At 36.0% G+C, this 20903-nt stretch overlaps 1 protein-coding gene across 6 annotated transcripts in view; it reads left to right on the forward strand.

Moving 5' to 3' along the window:
• Positions 1–20903, forward strand: part of LOC139972053 (uncharacterized) — a 46630-nt gene that overhangs the window by 19674 nt on the left and 6053 nt on the right. For 2 of the 6 annotated variants that reach the window (XM_071978940.1, XM_071978941.1), the window contains exons 5-12: positions 579–723; positions 1389–1483; positions 3470–3563; positions 5428–5609; positions 7122–7212; positions 9618–9903; positions 11577–11723; positions 12754–12794. In XM_071978940.1, coding sequence (XP_071835041.1) covers positions 579–723; positions 1389–1483; positions 3470–3563; positions 5428–5609; positions 7122–7212; positions 9618–9903; positions 11577–11723; positions 12754–12794 — 1081 coding nt within the window. Of the gene's footprint in view, positions 1–578; positions 724–1388; positions 1484–3469; positions 3564–5427; positions 5610–7121; positions 7213–9617; positions 9904–11576; positions 11724–12753; positions 12795–13970; positions 14003–18429; positions 18651–20903 lie in introns of all 6 variants that reach the window. The other 4 variants (XM_071978938.1, XM_071978943.1, XM_071978939.1 and 1 more) reach the window with 3 other exon arrangements.

Here is a 20903-nt window from a genome sequence, read left to right on the forward strand (position 1 = left end):
ATTGTTTATAATCTTATTATATGATTACAAACAATTAAGAGACTTTGTAAATCTCCATAACTGCTCCACAGAGGGTCATACTCATGGTCTCATATTTATATACTGTGCACAAGGTTTATTTTGTAGTCTGTCTTTCTATCTGTCTGTCTGTCTGTGTAGTGGTCTGTGATGCCCCTGATTTTTAAACTGGGGAGGAGGTTTTTTAGCCCCTCAGAAGTATACATGGTTGTTCCCCTGGCTGAGATAACACAGGACTTAATAACATCCAACTCACTTCATATCCAGTTAGCTCAAAGCAGCTTTGGCTCTGTGAATGTTGAATAAACTCGCTGAGTGTGCTTCTAGTTTCTCTTCTACTGAATATGGAACCCAAATAATGTATGTTTGCATCTGTCTGTATATATCAAGTGTCTCTCCAACATGCTTACTGTATGAATCATTAATGTATTACCATTGGCTGTCATTGTTTACTATATGTTAACTCACATACCAGTGAGAGCCTTCCACACCACTCATGGTTAATGAAACATACCAGAGTAAGTAAATAATGTTGTATCTTTATTTTCCTCTTCAATCAGAACGTGGAAGAATGCGGAGCTAGGGGAGAGTATGATACAAACACTTGAGAAACAGAGTTTGCAGCTGGCTAAAGACTCTCAGCGGTACCGAGATCAGTTGCATGAGGGCGCTCAAGCACTCAGGGAGGAAATGGACAAATCAGAGGTAATAGCTTAGTTGATTGTGCGTGTACTTAAAAGCTGCCTTAACGTGTACAATATTCAATATTGTTGGTTGAGTTTTATGGTATGTACTTTAGTCTAGGCCATTGTATGTACTTCACACTGCACATGACCTAATTCAGGCAGGCATTGTTTGAATTCCTTTACCAATTTCTTTATAAGCACTCGTAAAAAGGCATTAAGATTGTAGGCTGCAATTGCGCGTCATATACTTAAGGAATTGTTGACACATATGAAGGTGGTTGTTGTTGTGTATGAAAGAGTAGCTTCTGGAATGCTACCAAAAATATCTACATTCAGGATTCTAGTTTGTCAAAGAAACACAGGCTTTGCAGTATTCTAGAAGGTCATAAAAAGTAAAAGGAAACAGTATCTTTTCATTCAGTGAAACCGTAGATATGTGTTCTATGCAGGATGCTACAACATCGTAAAAAAGTTAGTGTAGTCAACTTAATTAGTTTGGTTTCCTGTCTGGGGTAAGTGTGTATGTCTGTGTATTAAGTTCAAGTGATATGCCCTTCCTGTGAATGAAAACTCTATTTGATATCTTTGAAGTTAAGAAAATACGAAGAGAAAACAACTTTCATATTATCATGAGGTACAATATTTTTGTTTTAAGTTTAGTTTCATTTGGTCATTATTTTTCAGGAATTGGAGAAGATTGCTGTGGAGCTAGAGTCTGAGAAGCGAAAGATTGAGGAAATGGCTAATGAGCTGCTCAGTGAGAAGCAAAAGACACAAAGGTAACAGGAAGGGAAAATGGACAGAATTATGTGTTTTTTAAGCTTATAGAAAAAATACATGAATAAAAACTTGGATAACTTTATTTACTTCGCTCCTCGCTTACCTGTCTCCTCACAACCTTAACACCTCATTCTACCGTGTCTAGTAATCCCTGGTAATCTTTTAACACTGTGCACCCTCAACGACCGGCTCCTCCAGTCGTTGCCCTTCCTTCTCATTCTACCATCCAAAGTGTCTACACATGCGTTTTCGTAGTGGATAGTCAATCTTACAGAATTTGCCCGGATACCTTGGATTTTTACCTTCTATACATCTGCTAAGGTTGTGAGGAGACAGGTAAGCTCGTCACTCGTAAATATCTAAAACAGTAAATTTTATGATTTACACTAGTCAGTCTTATGAGCTGCAGGCTTATGGCTTTCGGGTGTCTGTATACTATCAAACATTTATCACACTATACACAAAGATTTGCATTTCCCTGACTTCATGGCTTACCTGTCTCAGCCTAAGCACTCCAGCTGTACCATGAGCGATCCAGTAACCATTTTAGCAATATGCCCTAATTTACCACTCATCTACTTTTGCTTAAAGAAACTGAGAGTTTCTGAGGAAAGATAAACAACATTTAAAATTAAAACCTATTTCAATTGCAAAGTTTTGGATAGTGTTTGAAGTTGTTTTCTTCCAATCTTTGGTTTTCTAAAATGAGTGTCTGTTGTATTACTTTGTGGCTTATCCATGTAATTAAACAACAATAATCTTTCTCAAATATGTGATAAAGTTACTATCTATGTGCCAATTGTACCACAGATTCATTGATATATAACTTCCCTATTGATCATGTTCTGGGTCTTCAACCTGCCATCTCATTTCCGTAACGATGGTTAATTCAATTTAAAAAAAGGAAAAAAAAAAGACATGTCCTTAAATGCTTAGATTTTCCCTGCAAGGCACTTGATCAATTATTTCCTGATGTGAACAAGGGTGCATCTTACTTAAGATTCATGTCTGTTGTAGGTACGTGACATGGAATACGTGATAGGTTTGTCATTAGTTGAAGATTGCCATGTAGTTTAATTTTTTAATAGAATTAGCAGACTAGTCAACAAAGAGTCACATACCTATAAGTTTATTGAAGTAAATTGAAAGTCTGAATCAACTTTTCCCTGATCATCAAAATTAGATGTGTATCCCAGCAGATGTAATTCTTTCCAGCTAGTAAGGTTGCAAATAATCCTTCAGAAAAAGCCTTCAAAAGTCAACTATGAAAGTAAAATAAGGTCAGCTGAGTTCTTTTGGCTTTGAGAATGTGTGTGTTTGTGCATGTGTAAGTGTGTGTATCTGTACTTGACTGTTGTAATGATGAGTATTAAACATGCACAGTGTTGTAAGCCTTACATTTGGTGAAGTACTGCCTCCCTTACCTACTTGGCTGTGATAGGTTTGTGTTGTTTCAGGTGTGAAAAGGTGTTAACTTGGAATAAACTTTGCACTGGGTTTAAGTAGGATTTAAATGTAATAAATTGAATGTTTGTGAAAGTTATGGTGATGATTAATGGAAACTTTGAGGTTGAAATATGTGACATTTCCAAAATCTGGTTTACATGTTATTTCAGTAAGCATAGCATATAACGTCCTTGTTCCTTCTGTGAGGTTGTCCCTAAGAGCCAACTATTTGGTAGAGTTCAAAGGTCATTTAGAAGTCAACAGTGGTCTTATATCTCACAACCTTTAGAAAGTGATATTACATAAAGCACAGCATTGGTATTGATTATATTTGATAAATGCAAGAAATCCATTACTATGGTAACAGTCACAGGTTATTTGATTCAAACTTGAAAGTAAATCTTGTTGTGTGTGACAAAGTTTCTGTTTCTATACAATCATCAGGTGAAGAGAGAGTATAGGCTAATATACTGTTTAGTTATCTGTGGTGTGTATCCAGTCCTTGACCCTGAATGACCTTTATTTAAATTCACTTACAGAGAAATGGAGGAAACTCTTGATGCCTTGAAGGAACTAGAAAAGGACAAAGAATCGCTTAGCAACACATCAACAGAGTATGAAAGTACCTTACTGGTAAGCTGACAAATTTAAATGGATCTAGCAGATCAAATTAGTTTTAAAGTACTATACAGGTAAGCCTAACTATTAGGATAGATGTAGCAGGCATTGCTTCTGGTTTGCAACAAATCAACAGAGTATGAAAGTACCTTACTGGTAAGATGACAAATTTAAATGGATCTAGCAGATCAAATTAGTTTTAAAGTACTATACAGGTAAGCCTAACTATTAGGTAAGATGTAGCAGGCATTGCTTCTGGTTTGCAACACATCAACAGAGTATGAAAGTACCTTACTGGTAAGCTGACAAATTTAAATGGATCTAGCAGATCAAATTAGTTTTAAAGTACTATACAGGTAAGCCTAACTATTAGGATAGATGTAGCAGGCATTGCTTCTGGTTTGCAACAAATCAACAGAGTATGAAAGTACCTTACTGGTAAGATGACAAATTTAAATGGATCTAGTAGATCAAATTAGTTTTAAAGTACTATACAGGTAAGCCTAACTATTAGGATAGATGTAGCAGGCATTGCTTCTGGTTTGCAACACATCAACAGAGTATGAAAGTACCTTACTGGTAAGCTGACAAATTTAAATGGATCTAGCAGATCAAATTAGTTTTAAAGTACTATACAGGTAAGCCTAACTATTAGGTAAGATGTAGCAGGCATTGCTTCTGGTTTGCAACACATCAACAGAGTATGAAAGTACCTTACTGGTAAGCTGACAAATTTAAATGGATCTAGCAGATCAAATTAGTTTTAAAGTACTATACAGGTAAGCCTAACTATTAGGATAGATGTAGCAGGCATTGCTTCTGGTTTGCAACAAATCAACAGAGTATGAAAGTACCTTACTGGTAAGCTGACAAATTTAAATGGATCTAGCAGATCAAATTAGTGTCAAAGTGCGATATAGGTAAGCCTAACTATTAGGATAGATGTAGCAGGCATCGCTTCTGTAAGGTTTGTAACACGTCAACATAGTATGAAAGTACCTTACTGGTAAGATGAAAAATTTAAATGGGTGTAGGTTGCTTTGCTTCTGTAAGGTTTGTAACACATCAAATTACTGTCAAAGTATGGTATAAGTAAGCCTAACTATTTAGATGGATGTAGCAGGCAATGCTTTGTTCACATCTGTATCATATAAAATAAGTGTCAAAGTATGATATAGGTAAGCCTAACTATTTGGATTGATGTAGCAGGCAGTCTCAGTATCTTGTTTTAACTCCAGATGTGGTTGTTTGAATGTAGCCTATTTTGACTGCTATGAGGGTGTGGTTCTGACACAGAAAATTGTCAGCATGTTTGTTAAGCAAACAACTCCATCCACCAGAATATCGATTTAACTAAGGGAGTGAGAAGGCGCTTGAAAACTTAATGATTCAAACAAAATTAATGATTCAATCAATGATTCAATTAAATGATTCAATCAAAATTACAACAGGTGTGATGAAATAAGACATAGTTTGCAATAGATTCCATAACTCTAGAAACCATGGTCACAAGTAACTGTTTGTTCTGAATATTCAACAGAATTTTCTTGCCATGCTTGCCATCACTGAAACTTCCTGGATGTTTTGTATAGTTCCAGCAAATCTGTTGAAAAAAAATATATCCAGTTTTGAAATTTCTCACATGCTCATGCAGGGCAACGAACCTTGGACCTGAATGAACCTAAGCGTACTGTAAGGCTTATTCTTCAAAATTCTATGTACAACATACATTTTACAACTGTTTTTTAATATTACATGGACTAGTTTTCAATATCATTGTCTTGTTAGTCATAAATTACAACAAGAAAACCATGAAACTGTTTCTTTTGGTTAATGATTGCCTCCAGGAATAAACCATCCTTGTTTAATTCAACTTCAGTTGTTAGAGAAAGAAAAGGAAGAGACTCTAGCCACTTTAAAGAAAAGAGAGGAGGAAACTAAGAAGTTAGCGGACCAAAACATGAGCCTTAACGATGCAACATCCTCCTTGAAAGAAGACTTAGACAAGATTGAAAAGAGAAGAAAAGACCTGGAAATGGACCTCACAAATATACAAATATGGTTTGCCAACCTTCTTAATACTTAACCCTGACAAGGAATGTCATTAAATAATTACTCAAATTTTTTCAAACTTTACAAATTTTACTACATATATGTATGTAATGTTCAAATGTCGAAACAGATGAGTGTGAAATCTACAAAAGGATGTTTAGTTGTGGTTGCTGTTTTGCAGTTTTGATACAAAATTTAACAATGAGCAGATAAAAATTTGGAACCGTAAATGGTTTACCTTTCGAGAAAGAATGTTCGTTGGTCTTATCACAAGACATAGAACGTAGCAACCTTCACTGACACTACTGCAAAAAATTCAAAGATTTGATAGAAATATGTATTTGTCAGTAACATTACCTCAGTACTACGAATGTCTTTACAGTTACATTAAATAGCAAATCAGATGCTATTATGGAAAATGCCAGATTTTTAATGACTTCATCAGTCATTACAAACTGAAAGAGAAATTAGTGAAGAAAGCAAAACATCATGATCAAATCAATAGTTTAATAGTCATCGGTATTGTCCTGCAGATGTGCTAGAAAATTCAATGAATGGTCAGTTGTGCTCAAAGGCATGTTACTGCCACCATCAAAGGATTTGTTTGTCACAGATACTTAATAAAGGAGAGTCAAAACCATCTAGAAGGTACTTTTCACAACTTGTAACAATTTTTATCATGTTAAAAATGTGGGGCTTATACTGATGACTTTGAGTTAACTACCAAATGTAGCCAAGAATTAATGGTTTCCTCCCCTCCCCTCCCAAGAAAAGGGGTCCTGCAACATTAACTTGTTCATTCATGTGCATTATCAGTACAAGATGGCGTACATTTTAAACAGGCTGATATTCTTCCATGGATCTGCCCTTTGGAAGTAGTGGTCAGCTAGACTTTTTGACATCTTTTAAATTCGCTTTAATGTCTTTACTTCATGAAATTTGCAAGATTAAATTTAAGGTTCCCAAGATGATAGAGAAAGAGGTGTCGGGGTTGGGGATTGGTGGCAGATAAACTCATAATAAAGTATCCAGGCAGAGGGAGGGATCGGGTGTTATTGAACAAGCATCAAGCCTACAATTCAGTCTATGATAATCTATAGTAGCAAATAAAAGTAGTTAAGAAAGTTATAACCATCTTAGACTGTTGAAATTGTGGCATTACATCCCTTTTGTGAAAGATGGTCTGTTAACTATTACTTACATTGTCTCTAACTGAAAAACAATACAAAAAACCCAGTTGAATGTGTCATAATTCTGTATTGATAGATTCATATCCTCAAGAAGAGGAACAATGTTATCTCAGGGGTAGAGTCATGCCCCATAAAAAAAAAAATAATAAAATAAAATAAAACTAAAAACTAAAAAAAAAAATAATAAACTATTGAATTGGTTCATTACAATTTACCTTGAATTCCTCTTACAGCCTACCTTTGTAAAAGTCTTCTTGGTGGAAGGTTTTTTATTTACCATGAATCTGTGATTGAAAAAAAATCCTACTCTTTGATTCTTTCATTGTTATAGCTTAAAAGAAAAAGAGGAAGAAACGCATGCCTTAGAGGAAGAAAAGATAGCTTTTAGTGAACAAGCCAAGCAGTTGGAATCATCTTTACAGGTTTGTTAAATGAGTTATTGATTCCATCCTTTGTCCATGTTGATCTCGTTTGACGTCCGGTCTGTGATTTCTGAGTCTGTTGTGAAAGTATTGTGCAGTATTTATTAGAGATCTGTAGGTCTACATAGACTAACAGGTAACAAGATGAAAGTATTGGCAGTGACCAGTGCATCATAGTGATCACTGCTACTAGAAATATCAATCATGATATTCCAGTTTGCCATTGACTTCACATAAAGGGGAAGTTCACAATAAAACCAGACATTTACGTGTGATAGGCAATGCTTATTCTAAACTAATATACCCTATTATATTGGATTTTACCAAAACGAGAAAAAAATATTACAAGTGAAACAGGCAGCACCGCCAATTCTAAGAGCAGCCATTTTGTCTTATTCTATGACGTACAAACCCCCGAAACAGCTGTTTGGTGTGAGGGGATTGTACGTCATAGAATAAGACAAAATGGCCGCTTTTCAAATTGGCTGGGACGATGGCTTCACTTGATATATTTGACGGTTGTTTTGGTAAAATCCAACATGATGAGGGTAATTAGTTTGGAATAGACATTTTCTAGCACATATAAATGTCTGGTGTTATCCTGAACCTTCCCCTTTAACATTGCAAATTGAAAATAGTAAATTGCAAGGGAACTGAATATTGAGGCATACTGTATATAAAAACTGTATTTACAGAATTGAGATCAAGCAAGCTAGTTTGATGATGAGTCAAACCAGCCCAGTCCCTACAGCATGCAGGATGAAGGGGGATTGGGTCGGGGAAGGGGTCGGGGGAAGGGGGCATCACCTGCAGCACATCTAAGATGTTTAACCAAATTTCTTGCAGAATATGCAGTATCCAGTGTGTTGTTAAAAAGTAATTCTCTGGTGACTGCTTTATAATAACACCACAGAATGACCAAAATACCGATAGGAAAACAATTTACTCATCTTAAATGTACTGACATAGTTCTCTAGTGCATTCACCATGTTGGTTATTGCACTGTTGAAGTACACTTGAACTAAGAGGTTTGGATGGAAAGGCATTTTGATGGCCTTGGAATTCAGTTGCACATCCAGGAACACAAATATGTGGCCTCATAGCCCTTCCCTTACACTCCTATTGTTCCTTTATGTTGCTATCTTATCCTCTCACCCCCACCCCATCCCAAACCCCATTCTCTTTGGAAATATAATTCCTACTGTAGTTTGTTAATACTTTTACTGTTATTATCATATTACCACCAATCGGTTAGTCAAACCAGATGTGTTTCCTTTAATATACTCAGTCACTTTATATCCCTGATATGTGTTTATTTCATTTTTCTAATAAGAGGAGGGGGGTGGGGGGGGGCTGTTTGGATTTTTTCCACTTTCCTGACATCATTTCCAGAATATTTAATGATTTCTCTTTCCTGTCCTAGGAATTTGGATTCCTTAATCTACCACTTTCTTTGATGGTCCTTACACATTTTTTTTTATCCTGAACTATCCTTTCATGAGTTTTTCTTTTCCTAAAACAACCTCCTGTGTTCGTTTCATCATATTCTAACATTTCTAAAGTTGTGTTCTAGGAGTTCTCAAGTTTTTTCTGCTGGCTGCCACCTTTGTTCTTCATTTGTAGTTAAACAGTCTCTATATTATTTAACCCTCTTAGAAATGATACACAGCGAAGTGTTACTGACATTGAAATGATGTCACAAAATGGGTTTATTTTAATAAGTATGTTTATGCAATGCATTTTAAAGATGCACCAGTTAATTAATTAAATCATTGTTCTTCTGTACTGTATTGAGTAAGCCTTCAAATCACATTATAAATGATGGGGTACTTCCACTCCCAAAGTTTGGTCCTTTGCAAAGAAGTGAGAATTGGATGTCGTGGCAAACCAGATGTTTGAGAATCACACAGTTTGATAGTAAACAAAAACAGGACATTTGCTGTTTATCATATGAATATTTCAGTCAATCGTCCTCCGAGAGTCAAAACCTAAAGAGGCAGTCATTCCATAGTGGTAACGGGATTTAAGGCTCTCAGGATAAGGGAATTCATAATAGGTTTGCTTACTCAATCAGTCTGTTAACATTAGCTTGTTAAGACTAACATGTCTGGTCACTTTACAAATGTGTCTGCCTTCAGTTTGGAGAGTGATAAGCCTTAAATTACATAGTGCGTTATCGAAAGATGTATCATTTTGAAAAAAATTGCCAGTAGGTGAATGAAATGATTATGCTGCTTTAAGTTAGGAATTTGCTTGTGAGACAGACTTGATACCAGTAATACCAACATGACGCTCTGATTTGTCATATTTTGACATTTCTTGTAGCATTTTCTAGCTCATGTCATTAACACATAAGCAATGTCACTAACAGTTATTTTATTTCCTATTTTGTTTTTTCCCGTTAGGATCTTGCTGTTCAGAAAGAAATGACAGACCAAGAACTGAAAGACGAGATCATAGCGAGGAGAGATGCGGAGAGAAGACTTAAGAAGGCCGAGGATTCCTTGTGCAGGTTGGAGGCTGCCCTCAAGGAGAGAGAAGGAATAGCATTGCAGCAGAAGGAACATGCAAATTCTGCATCATCACAATCTCCCGCAGAGAACGCAGAGTGTCCCCCGCAGGAACAAGAGAAGCAGAGGACACCAAGTGTTATTGAAGAAGAGATTAGTGCCAGTGTGGCTGACCTTAAGAGTAAGATACTTGATCACTTGACCTCTTGGTTCATGATTTTGAAACTAACTTCAGCAATCGCTGACAAATTCACACATGTACCCTCATTTTCAGAAGTCAAGTTCATTTGTACGTAACGTTACTCATCAAAACAATTCTTTACCTTGTGCATAAATACTTGTAAACAATTTGGAGATATGATAGTGAGTATTGTTACCAGTCTCTGTTTATTTCCGTAAATGTTTAATAGCTGTTTCCAATTGGATAGCCTAGGTCTGTGTTATTGAGTTGATGCTAATATGTACCAAATGTAAACAATACATCAGCCTATATGTTTGCTTTACTAGGTTTATGTCAAAGCAGTATCCGCACCCCATGTCTGTCGCAACTTTTGCTGCACAGTCGTGCCACAGAATTTGTTGCTGTTGTTGTTGTTGATACTTTGCACAAAGCTTTGTAAACGGTAAACAATACCGACACAGTCGGATATAAAAGTCATGGTTCCTGTATGCAGGTTCAGGGTTCCTGTATGCAGGTTCAGGGTTCCTGTATCCAGGTACAGGGTTCCTGTGTGCAGGTACAGGGTTCCTGTGTGCAGGTACAGGGTTCCTGTGTGCAGGTACAGGGTTCTTGTATCCAGGTACAGGGTTCCTGTGTGCAGGTACAGGGTTCCTGTGTGCAGGTACAGGGTTCCTGTGTGCAGGTACAGGGTTCTTGTATCCAGGTACAGGGTTCCTGTGTGCAGGTACAGGGTTCCTGTGTGCAGGTACAGGGTTCTTGTATCCAGGTACAGGGTTCCTGTGTGCAGGTTCAGGGTTCTTGTATGCAGACCTGTGCAAAGCAAAAGTTAAATTATCGTTTAAAAGTGAGTAACATAAATCCTTTCCACACAGCTAGCAATGCAATTATCTCCATACGGCTATCAAATACACTTATTTTAGTACAGCTAGCAAATACAATTATTTTGTTAGTAGCCATGAGTTCCTAGTGTAGTTAAAATACTTAGGGAAGTATTCCAATGGTGTTGAAATGTTGAGTAAAATTGAAATGTTGAGTAAAAAGCTTAGAGACCCCCTCTGGTAGAAGGTAGTCGTGATAGATTCTAATGCCGGCCGCACACTGCCCTGACTGACTGCGACCCGACTCAACTCCACCGCTGTGACCTAATCTTTAAAATTTGGACCTCATGGTCGTACAAATCATCTCAACACACTGGATGACTGATGCAGGAGAGACACAATTTATCTGGTGGATTTATAGGTATTCAGGCAAAGAAATTCACAGTTTTAACCAATTGCTGAGAAATTCCAGTTGATAAAGAAATCTACTGGCTACAATGAAATTTCCACGTACATTTTTTCTCGAATTAATACAAAAACAATTTTAACTTTTGCACTGCCAAGAAAATTCCATTGCCTGTTTTTTGATGTTGGTCTTTTTACTGGCAAGTGGTAAACTCCACTGGCAGTTACCACGTCACTAGCCTGAATTTTGAAGCCTGGTTTTTACAAGACCTGATAACTTTATATGAAGTTAAATCTCAGTAACTTTCAGTTTTGTCTTCATCAACATGTAAATTATCTTAAAGTTATCACTGTTCAGTTGTATCAACCCATTATTAACCATTTTATATTTTCTGTTGTTTTTAATATATAAATATTTATGTAAATTATATAAATATTTCTTGTTACTAGGGTTCTTTGAAGATATAGCCTTGGAAGCCATGATCGATGCAAACAAACCAATCATCATGAAAAATGCAGTTCATGCCAGAAAGTCTTTCATCCGAAAGACCAAGAGTTTCAAGTTGAGAAAAGACAGGGACCAACGACATCGGCATAGTAAGCGTCTTCGTTTAATTTTATTGACTAATTTTGAGGTATATTTACTCTAAAACAATTATTTATGGCTGGTTTTGTTTTATTTTTGAATTTATACTTTCACTCAGGGTGTTTTCTTAAGCCTTTTGCGGTTATTCTGACAGAGGGATTCAATAAGATAGGAGGAATAATTCTAACTGTAGAATTTCTTTTATCATTTATTATCTGCATGAATTTTAATTTTTTAATTTGTGCACCTGATTTTATCTGATTGGGGCTAGTAAACTTTGAATCTTTTTGAAATTTGAATCTGAAGATTCACCTAGGAGTTTTGTATAAGTCATTTAATACACATATATTAATTTCAAATTGGTTTCTTAAAATATAGCGATAAAATGAAACATATTTTATTTATATTTAACCAACAATCTTTATCGAACAATCTTTTTACTAATCACAAGGAGGATGTTGTAGTCAGGGAGTTGTTTTAAATGGAAATACTGCTAGTTGTTATCTTTAGGTACATTGAGGGAGAAACTTTGGAAAGTTGTGCTCAAAACAAAATCACATGCCCCCCCCCCCCTTCAACCACAGAAAAAAGAAATATTGATTTTTTGTTGTTGTTAAACACAATGTAGCTAATAATTATCACTATGTATTTATTTGGGTTTGGAAACTTGTGCTCAAAACAGCACCAACCCCCCCCCCCCCCCCCCCTCCACACACACACAAACCTCAAACCTAGTCCTTCCACTCCAAAAAATGTTAAATTCCAAAGAAGCAAATGTGAGAATATGACAGATAAGAGTTACACAACTTGAACACTTTTTTACTATAACAACTGGGACATGTAAAGAAAGTGGTTACATAGTTAGAAAACTTTTCCCCAAACTCTTAGTGCATAACTTGCATGGTTTTAGCTGTAGTATCTGGTTTAGATAACAACTCCCTGGTGCCAATGGTCATCTTAAGACATTTCTGCTGCTAACGGCAGAGTAGTAGTAACCAATTAAAAAATCATTCTAACAAATCTTTAATCCACTTCTATCAGGAATGATGAGACAGCAAAATCAGAGCTCAATTTCGACAAAGGCAAGCGTATTTTCCTTTCATAAGCTGGCAACTTCTAATTAGCCTGGCGTTCTAATTCAAATTTTTCATTTCTGTTGGCTCATGGGATGTATTCAGTTGTGACAGTTACATCGAGACTTTAGGATCTAGGGAGAAACGTAAACAGTTTTTTTGCTTTTCTTTCTTGGTGATGAAAAGTAATGCTTTGAAAAGACAAAAAGAGTTTTCTTTCTTCTAACTTTTATAAGTGTTTTTTAGTTGCGTTGAAAAGCTGCATAAAAATTAAATGAGCTTTCTTTTGGCTTTGCTACTGATAAACCCAAACCAGTAACCAAGGTAACATACATAACAAATGTAGCATAGCATGTGGCCTAAAGAATTTTAACCAATCTTAACATGTTGACCTTAGTCAGCTGCAGAATCTTACATTCCATTCTGTTTTTTTTCCTTTTCTCTCAGATTAAAAGAAGGATGAATTTTATTTTTCCTCTGATTTTATGCTGAACAGCTAACTCCCAAAGCAACTTTTATTTTGAGCAAGAATTAAGCAATTCTCCATCGATTGTTGTAGAATGAAAGTAAAATGAATTGTATCATTACAAGAGGCACTTTGTTCCCCCCTCCCCAACCCCCTAAAAGCTTCATAGAATGGGGGCAAAAATACTGTAGAAACAAAACTAAAAAATAGATGGAGAAAAGGTTGTAATCCTGCAAATTTCGTGGAAGTGAGGATAAAGGATTAAAGTATGCTATTTGATTTACAATGATCTAAAGCATACCTCTTCTGAATAGGAGGTGATGATGATGCAAGAATCTGTATCCAGTGGACTATTGGCTGGCCAGATGCCAAATGTTTAAACCATGGTGGAGGCTGGAAGCATGTTTTTTTGTAACTCTAGATTTTACAAGTCAATACCTTTCAGTTATTCATGTTTGGTTCAGTTCATATGAAGGATTCAGATGATATTCACACCCACAATGCAATGTTAGAAATGAGTTTGCCGTTCGTTCACCTCGACTCCAGTTACAGGTGAAACCCATTTTCAGATCCGGTGTGATGATGTCCATCTTCATTCTAGTCGCCTAGCGATCATTTTCTCCCGAGGTGATCCACTTGGATTCTGGTCATTTGGGGAGACCATTTTTCCTATTCTTTGTAGTATTGTTATGTTGGTTTGTCCTTTTTTGTGTTTGCAGATGGCAGGCTGATGTTCAGTCAGGAGATATAGGTTGGTTTTACATGAATGCACTCTTGTGTGGTGTTGGACACTGTCATTTATTGCAATGTAGTAGTGAGAAATGACTTTCAGACTCATAGAGCAAAACTTCTTCCGGTGATATGCTGCAATATGCCTGCAGAAGTTTGGTGATACACGTCAAATTCTGTGTTGTGCTAGACTCAGTTAAAGCCGGGCAAACTATATATCTAAAGCAGCAAAATATGCAATTGCTCTGGACATAAAAAATATGAAACGCCTTATATACGAATCACGATATTAAATGAAAAAAAGTTGCCCTTTTTGGGGAAAAGGAATTAGATATAAACAGTTAAAATTGCTGTTGTGCCGGGGAAAGAATATCAGCTTTTCTTGCATGGTGGCACTGACTGTAGAATTGAGGATGAATTAATTACTCATTGTTTGATGCTAATAACATCTAATTGTACACTGAAAAAGCCTTCATTGTTTATCCTCCACCCACCAACTCACTTCATCCCTCCTTCCCTCTTAAAGTTAAAACAATTAGTAATGGCACTTAGTCATGCAAAATTGAAAAGTGTTACATAGCTTTTGGTTGCCCTATTTTTCAAGACAGGGAATTTAATTTTAGGGGTTGGTTTGGGGGGCAGGGTTGGGTTTGGGTAATGGGTGGGGGAGAAGTGCTATCAAATATGATTGAGTTCAAAACTAACAGAATTAAGTGGGGCGCATTGGTTCGTAACTGACCGTGACGATGTTGAATGTATGTGGAGCATTGCTATAATTAACACATTTCACTTGTATAATATCATTAGTACCTCATTACTAACCCTGCTATCACTTGAAAACCTAATTCATTGTAACCCTTGAGATTCTTTGTGGTCTCTAATTTATCCGTAATTATTCCTCTTCCTTGACATTTCTTCGAGCTTTGTGACATGGAGCAGTTTTACATGGCATATAGTCTTGCTGGCCATGGCTGGTACATTTTGCAAGAAGAAAACAAATATTCTTTCAAAAAGGTGTATGTGCAAATAGAATTTAAGAGAAAGCCATTAGAGAAGATGAAAACACTAGCATTGTTATTGTACAACTGCTTCTACAAACAGCTACAGAAACTATATGGACCTATTGAATCAGTTGATTTGTACAGCACTTCCTAATGCTAATACCTCTCTAAACTGTCCGCCAATATCATGCTTCAAAGCACTCATATTGACAGTATCAACAGTTCCTAACCTCTATCTGATAGAAACATGATATTCATACTGCTCGTACTGACCATACAAGTGCTTTGAAGCGGGACATGAATGCACAGTATATAAAAAAATTGTCCCAACTGGATGAATTTGTATTAATTGGTTGCCATCTTATGGAACTGTAAAATCAAAGTGCCACCAAAATGTAACGTGTACTTTTCCTTTGTTTTCTGTTTATTATTCACCGTGAGAGGTAAATATTACTGTTACTGTGATTAAATACCAGTATTCCATATTTTAGTAAGATTGTGAAGTAGCAACAACATTTGCCAAAAACCCCACCACTTCCAATTATCAAATATATCCAATTAAAACATCAAGAAAAAGAAATATTCCAGCCCTAGAGATTATTTGGTATCATTTTTATACTTTTTTTTATTATACAAGTTTAGGGTATTGCATTTAAGAATTAAATCTAACCACCTTTTACCTGCCCCTCTCCCTCCCTTTCCTTGGAGAGAGATTTTAGCCAAATGTTTTGTGGGGTCAATTATTCATTTTGATTTAGACTTATCGATAATTTTATTGATTTGATCTAATGCAACAGACATGTGACATGTTGAGGATCATATGGGTATGTCTTTTAAAAACTCAATAAAACAAAACACAATAAAACAAAGTATTGATTGAAAAACAAAAGCAGCAAGATCAACAACTTTAGTCTGTCTGCAGGCTTGATTTTCTAACTGACTGATATAAAGTTAGTAAAATGTTAACAATTTATTTCTGTTACTGTGATCTAAAACAGTATTCAAAAACATGGTAACAATGGTATTTATGTAAAACAACAATTGAAATATCAAAACAAAATTCAGTGAGAATCAAGAGAGACAAATCTTAAAGCACTTGAGATTATGTCATGCCATTTTTATACTTTTATACTGAAATTGAACTTATTGCATATGAATAAAAATGTAAACCCCTCTAAACCCCACTTTAATTTTGCCACCTCCCACCTCCCTCCCCTCACCCCTCCCTCTCGCTGAGAATCATCTTGCTTAATCTCTTTATCTGGTCATTTATCATATCAGTGCCTTGTTCACGATAATTAGGTGGTTTTGTCTCGCCTAACACTTTAGAATGCCCTACATCCGTTTATGGGCATGTTTTTCTGCCGAAATACCTCTGAAAGTTGCTATTTTTGTGAAATCTGATTATCCATTGGAAAGTACAAGCAGCGAAATGTGCAACTTTAATACTCACTTCTAAGAGCTTGATCCTTTCTAACTTATTTATGCATAAAAATTTTAAAAATTTTACTTCTAATATTTGTCTTCATCTTTGAAAAATAAAACCTTGGTACTCAATCAGTGAAGTGCGTTAGCGAGTGGAGGCGTAGGCCTAAATTAGTGTACGTACAGTTACTCTCAACAAAAGAACTTCTCACTTCCGAAATGAGTTAAGTTAAACGGAAGAAAAAGACGGTTCTAAAGATGAGAATACACGCATCGGCACCCATCTCGTCGGGAAACGGGGACATTTAACGTCTGTTATGTGCTCATGGTTGGCTGGGTCACTTATTTGATTAATCCAAAGGAGTGCTTTTAGAAGGATATGGGATTGTGTGAAGGCCATTTTATCCGGAGATATTGGCTCGTGTCTACCTGTTGGATTCTCGCTGCTCAGGTGTACGAGCTCTCGTAATGATCCATGTATCCTTTCCGTTGAATAAGCTTCTCCACTAATCCACAGCATGATGTGTTAATTTGCCATTAGTATCACAGGTTAAAAGCTGCCCAGCCAAGTTGATCTAATAAAGGTTCCCTTCCATCGATATGAATCATCACCCTCATTTCTTGCATTAATTCTGGTTTCTGCTAGAGAGCACCTTTATCATGATCTAATTTTATGTCCGTTTAATTGGTAAAGTATCTCAGAATTCTCTAGTCATAACATAATTTTCAATAGATATTTTGCCACCCATGTTACGGGATAGGAGGTGGATTCCCTTCAATGTAATGAAATTTTCTTTCTATGACAATTTCACTCCAGACTTCGGTTATAAGGCTGACGCACATTTAATAATTGGCAGTAATTGGCCAATAGTGAAGTAGGGTAATACTCTTGGCTAACAGAATGGTTACACATTTATGTAAAGGGAATCAAAAAGAAAAAAGTTCAGCTTAAAACTTTGCACTAATATCTGAGAAGAGTGCAAGCAAAGAAAACCTGTACACTAATCAGTCTTTAGCAGTACTGAATATTATTGACAAATTCAGTCTTTAGTAGTCTTTAGCAGTACTGAATGTTATTGACAAATTCAGTCTTTAGTAGTCTTTAGCAGTACTGAATATTATTGACAAGTTCAGTCTTTAGTAGTCTTTAGTAGTACTGAATGTTATTGACAAATTCAGAATTTAGCAGTATATACTGAATATTATTGACAAATTCAGTCATGTAACCCTGAGACAGTTAGTGTGAAGTGTTTGTTGTTGAGTATATATAAATACATATATATATATATATATATATATATATATATATATATATATATATATATATATATATATATATATATATATATATCTATTTACAATACTCATGTAAACATCTTGACAATATTCTTGATTAGATTGGTATGTACAATATTTTACCTGGATTAGTATATATCAAGTCATGTTTAACAAGGAATATTTAATGTCTCTCTTGATCCACGGTAGCACTTTTTTGGTCGATTTGTGTAAAAAATGCACGAAAAGTCAGCTTCATTTACATGTTTGTAATCAACAAAAACAATGAGAGCTGCAAGAGTCATTTCAATCCTACCACTACCAAAGTGACAACATGCTTCCTTATTTTTTTATATTTTTTTTATTATTATTATTTTTTTTGTTATTATTTTTTTTGCAGGATATTCATTTCACCATTTCATTCATCTTGTGTTGTCAATGTGTGAAAAATGAAGAGTCTCATTGTTGCTAATGGTTACATGGAAGTAATAGATGAAAAGAACTGAACTCCTATAAAAAAGTTCACATATGGAAAATATTCTTTTCAATTATTAAATATTAATAAGAACAAGAAAAATTTTGATCATCTCCCTAATAGTTGTTACCTAATTTGGAATGTTTAAAGTGATTGCTTTATATATATATATGTATGTGTCAGCATCTCTATGTAAAGACCATCTGTGACTTGGCATCCGGTAAGAAGTTTTTTGTTTTTTTCCCCGCTTTATTTTCTTTCTTGTGCGAGCAGCTCGTCAGACGAGTAGCCCCGATACCATGCATCAAGCCAAAGCTTCTTTCCTCAAGCAACGCCGCAGGGATCTGCTGCAAACTGACTCTAGGAGATGTATCATTGTTGATCTTGAAGATCCTAAATCAGACAATATTGTCCAGTCAGCAACACAGACTGCAGTCAGTCCTGTTGCTAGGGAACCCTTGCTGTACCAAATGACAGCTGTATAGCTGCAAGAGGTAGACTCCCCTCAACCTCTGTCTGTCTCCCTCGTTGTCTTTCTACAGGGTTGCCAGGTGAAACAAAAATCCAACTAATGTCATTGCTGTGTCCATACTATTCTTGCAGTGCAGAAAAGATAATGTTTTTGTCATATTTCTCCTGGAGAAAGGAGCTTTCTATGTGAAGGTTGATCACTTTCAATCAATTCTAAAAATGCTGAAATTAAATATGCAAAACAAAATTAAAATCTGTCAACTTGGACATACGCTCTAGGTATCTGGCAACCTTGTTTGGCTATTTTGATGTTGATGTTGCTATTTTGATGTTGCTATGGTTGCACCTTGCCCCAGCATTTATCTTTGCATGCTGTAACCTTTGATTCCGGTTATTATATCATAACCGTTATCAGCAACCCCAGTCAACCATGTACAAGTTATATGCCTGATTCCATTTTTCATTGCCATCATTTTTGTGTGTTTGTGGTCTATATAAATGTGTCCTTCAAGTGCAACGTTGTTAGCCAAGAGTTGGCAGAGTTATTACCTCAGCAAAGTACATATTTAATTAACTCCAGTCTTAAACGAGGAAAAATGCAGTGACACTGACAAGTGCAGATAATTGAACAAGTCTGAGTTTTGTTCAGCAAAATTCCACTTCCCATAATCAAGATTTCAGGAGATATAAACTAAAGTCAACAGGGATTTTCTATTTATAAATGTAGGCAGTGATTTTACTGAGAAAGGTTTCAGAAGAAAATCACATTAAATATTCTGTTGATTTTGTCTAAATTTTAACACTCAATTTGTCATGTGGATTTCAAAGTGTCCTGTATGAAGTCACATGAAACCATATCTCAGAAAGAGAACTTTTCATTGTTGTGTCTGTTGAGTATGTGGCTCACCTTGCTTGTCAGTTACATATGTTAAAATGATGATAGGCTGGGGTTAGGTCTCTGTCTCTATAGGCTGTGTGGGTATGTGGCTCACCTTACATAGGTTAAAATGATGATAGGCTGAGGTAAGGTCTGTTGTCTCTATAGGCTGTGTGGGCGAGTTAATTGTTCATCACAGCACCTCTAACATATACTATTGGTTAATACTCTTAAATCTCCTTTAAAATTGTCCTTTTGTTATTGCTCTCCACAGCCTTAACAAATTATGACACATTTACAATACGACATAGTTGAGTATTTCGTTTGCTCTTGATGTTGAAAAATATAGATTTAATTAAACATATGTCTCTCAAGGGATGAAGCTTTATTTAACAGCTATCCTTTTCAAAGTTTCTAATGGCCTCAGCTGATTATTGGCTTAAACTGATGCAAGTCTCTATATGCTCATAGAAAAAGGAGAATCAAGTAATATTTATAAAGATAAAACTGTACTTTGATGAGTTATGTTCCTTCACAATTACTGCGCCTTCCTTTCCTTCCCAGCCCCCAGTTGTTACCTGCCTGTGACTTGAAACACTCACTTATATGCAGTTGTTTCGCATGAAGTACATCAGTGTATTCTTAAATCTACCCAGCACTTTGTATCCAGTCTTGCATATAGTCTTACATTTACTGAAAGTGACATTTGATTTTTTTTTTGTACCAGCACTATCCTACCTCTGTAAAAATCCTGTTACCTTCCTGAGACTCAGATTTTTCATATTTGGAACGTTTGCAACAAATGTAGAGATAGAAATATTTGTGTATGAGAATGTGAATGGAGTCCACTAGAATAGAACTGGATCTGTGTATGTGAATGGAGTCCCCTAGAATAGAACTGTATCTACATATGTGAATGGAGTCCCCAAGAATAGAACTGGATATGTGTATGTGAATGGAGTTCCCTAGAATAGAACTGGATGTGTGTATGTGAATGGAGTCCCCTAGAATAGAACTGAATCTGTGTATGTGAATGGGGTCCCCTAGAATAGAACTGGATCTACATATGTGAATGGAGTCCCCTAGAATAGAACTGAATCTGTGTATGTGAATGGAGTCCCCTAGAATAGAATTGTATCTGTGTATGTGAATGGAGTCCCCTAGAATAGAACTGGATCTGTGTATGTGGATTGAGTCCACTAGAATAGAACTGGATCTGTGTATGTGGATGGAGTCCCTTAGAATAGAACTGAATCTGTGTATGTGAATGGAGTCCCCTAGAATAGAACTGGATCTGTGTATGTGAATGGAGTCCCCTAGAATAGAATTGTATCTGTGTATGTGAATGGAGTCCCCTAGAATAGAACTGGATCTGTGTATGTGGATTGAGTCCACTAGA

The sequence above is a fragment of the Apostichopus japonicus genome, chromosome 8 (genome assembly GCF_037975245.1).
Source record: "Apostichopus japonicus isolate 1M-3 chromosome 8, ASM3797524v1, whole genome shotgun sequence".
NCBI classification, from domain to species: domain Eukaryota; kingdom Metazoa; phylum Echinodermata; class Holothuroidea; order Aspidochirotida; family Stichopodidae; genus Apostichopus; species Apostichopus japonicus.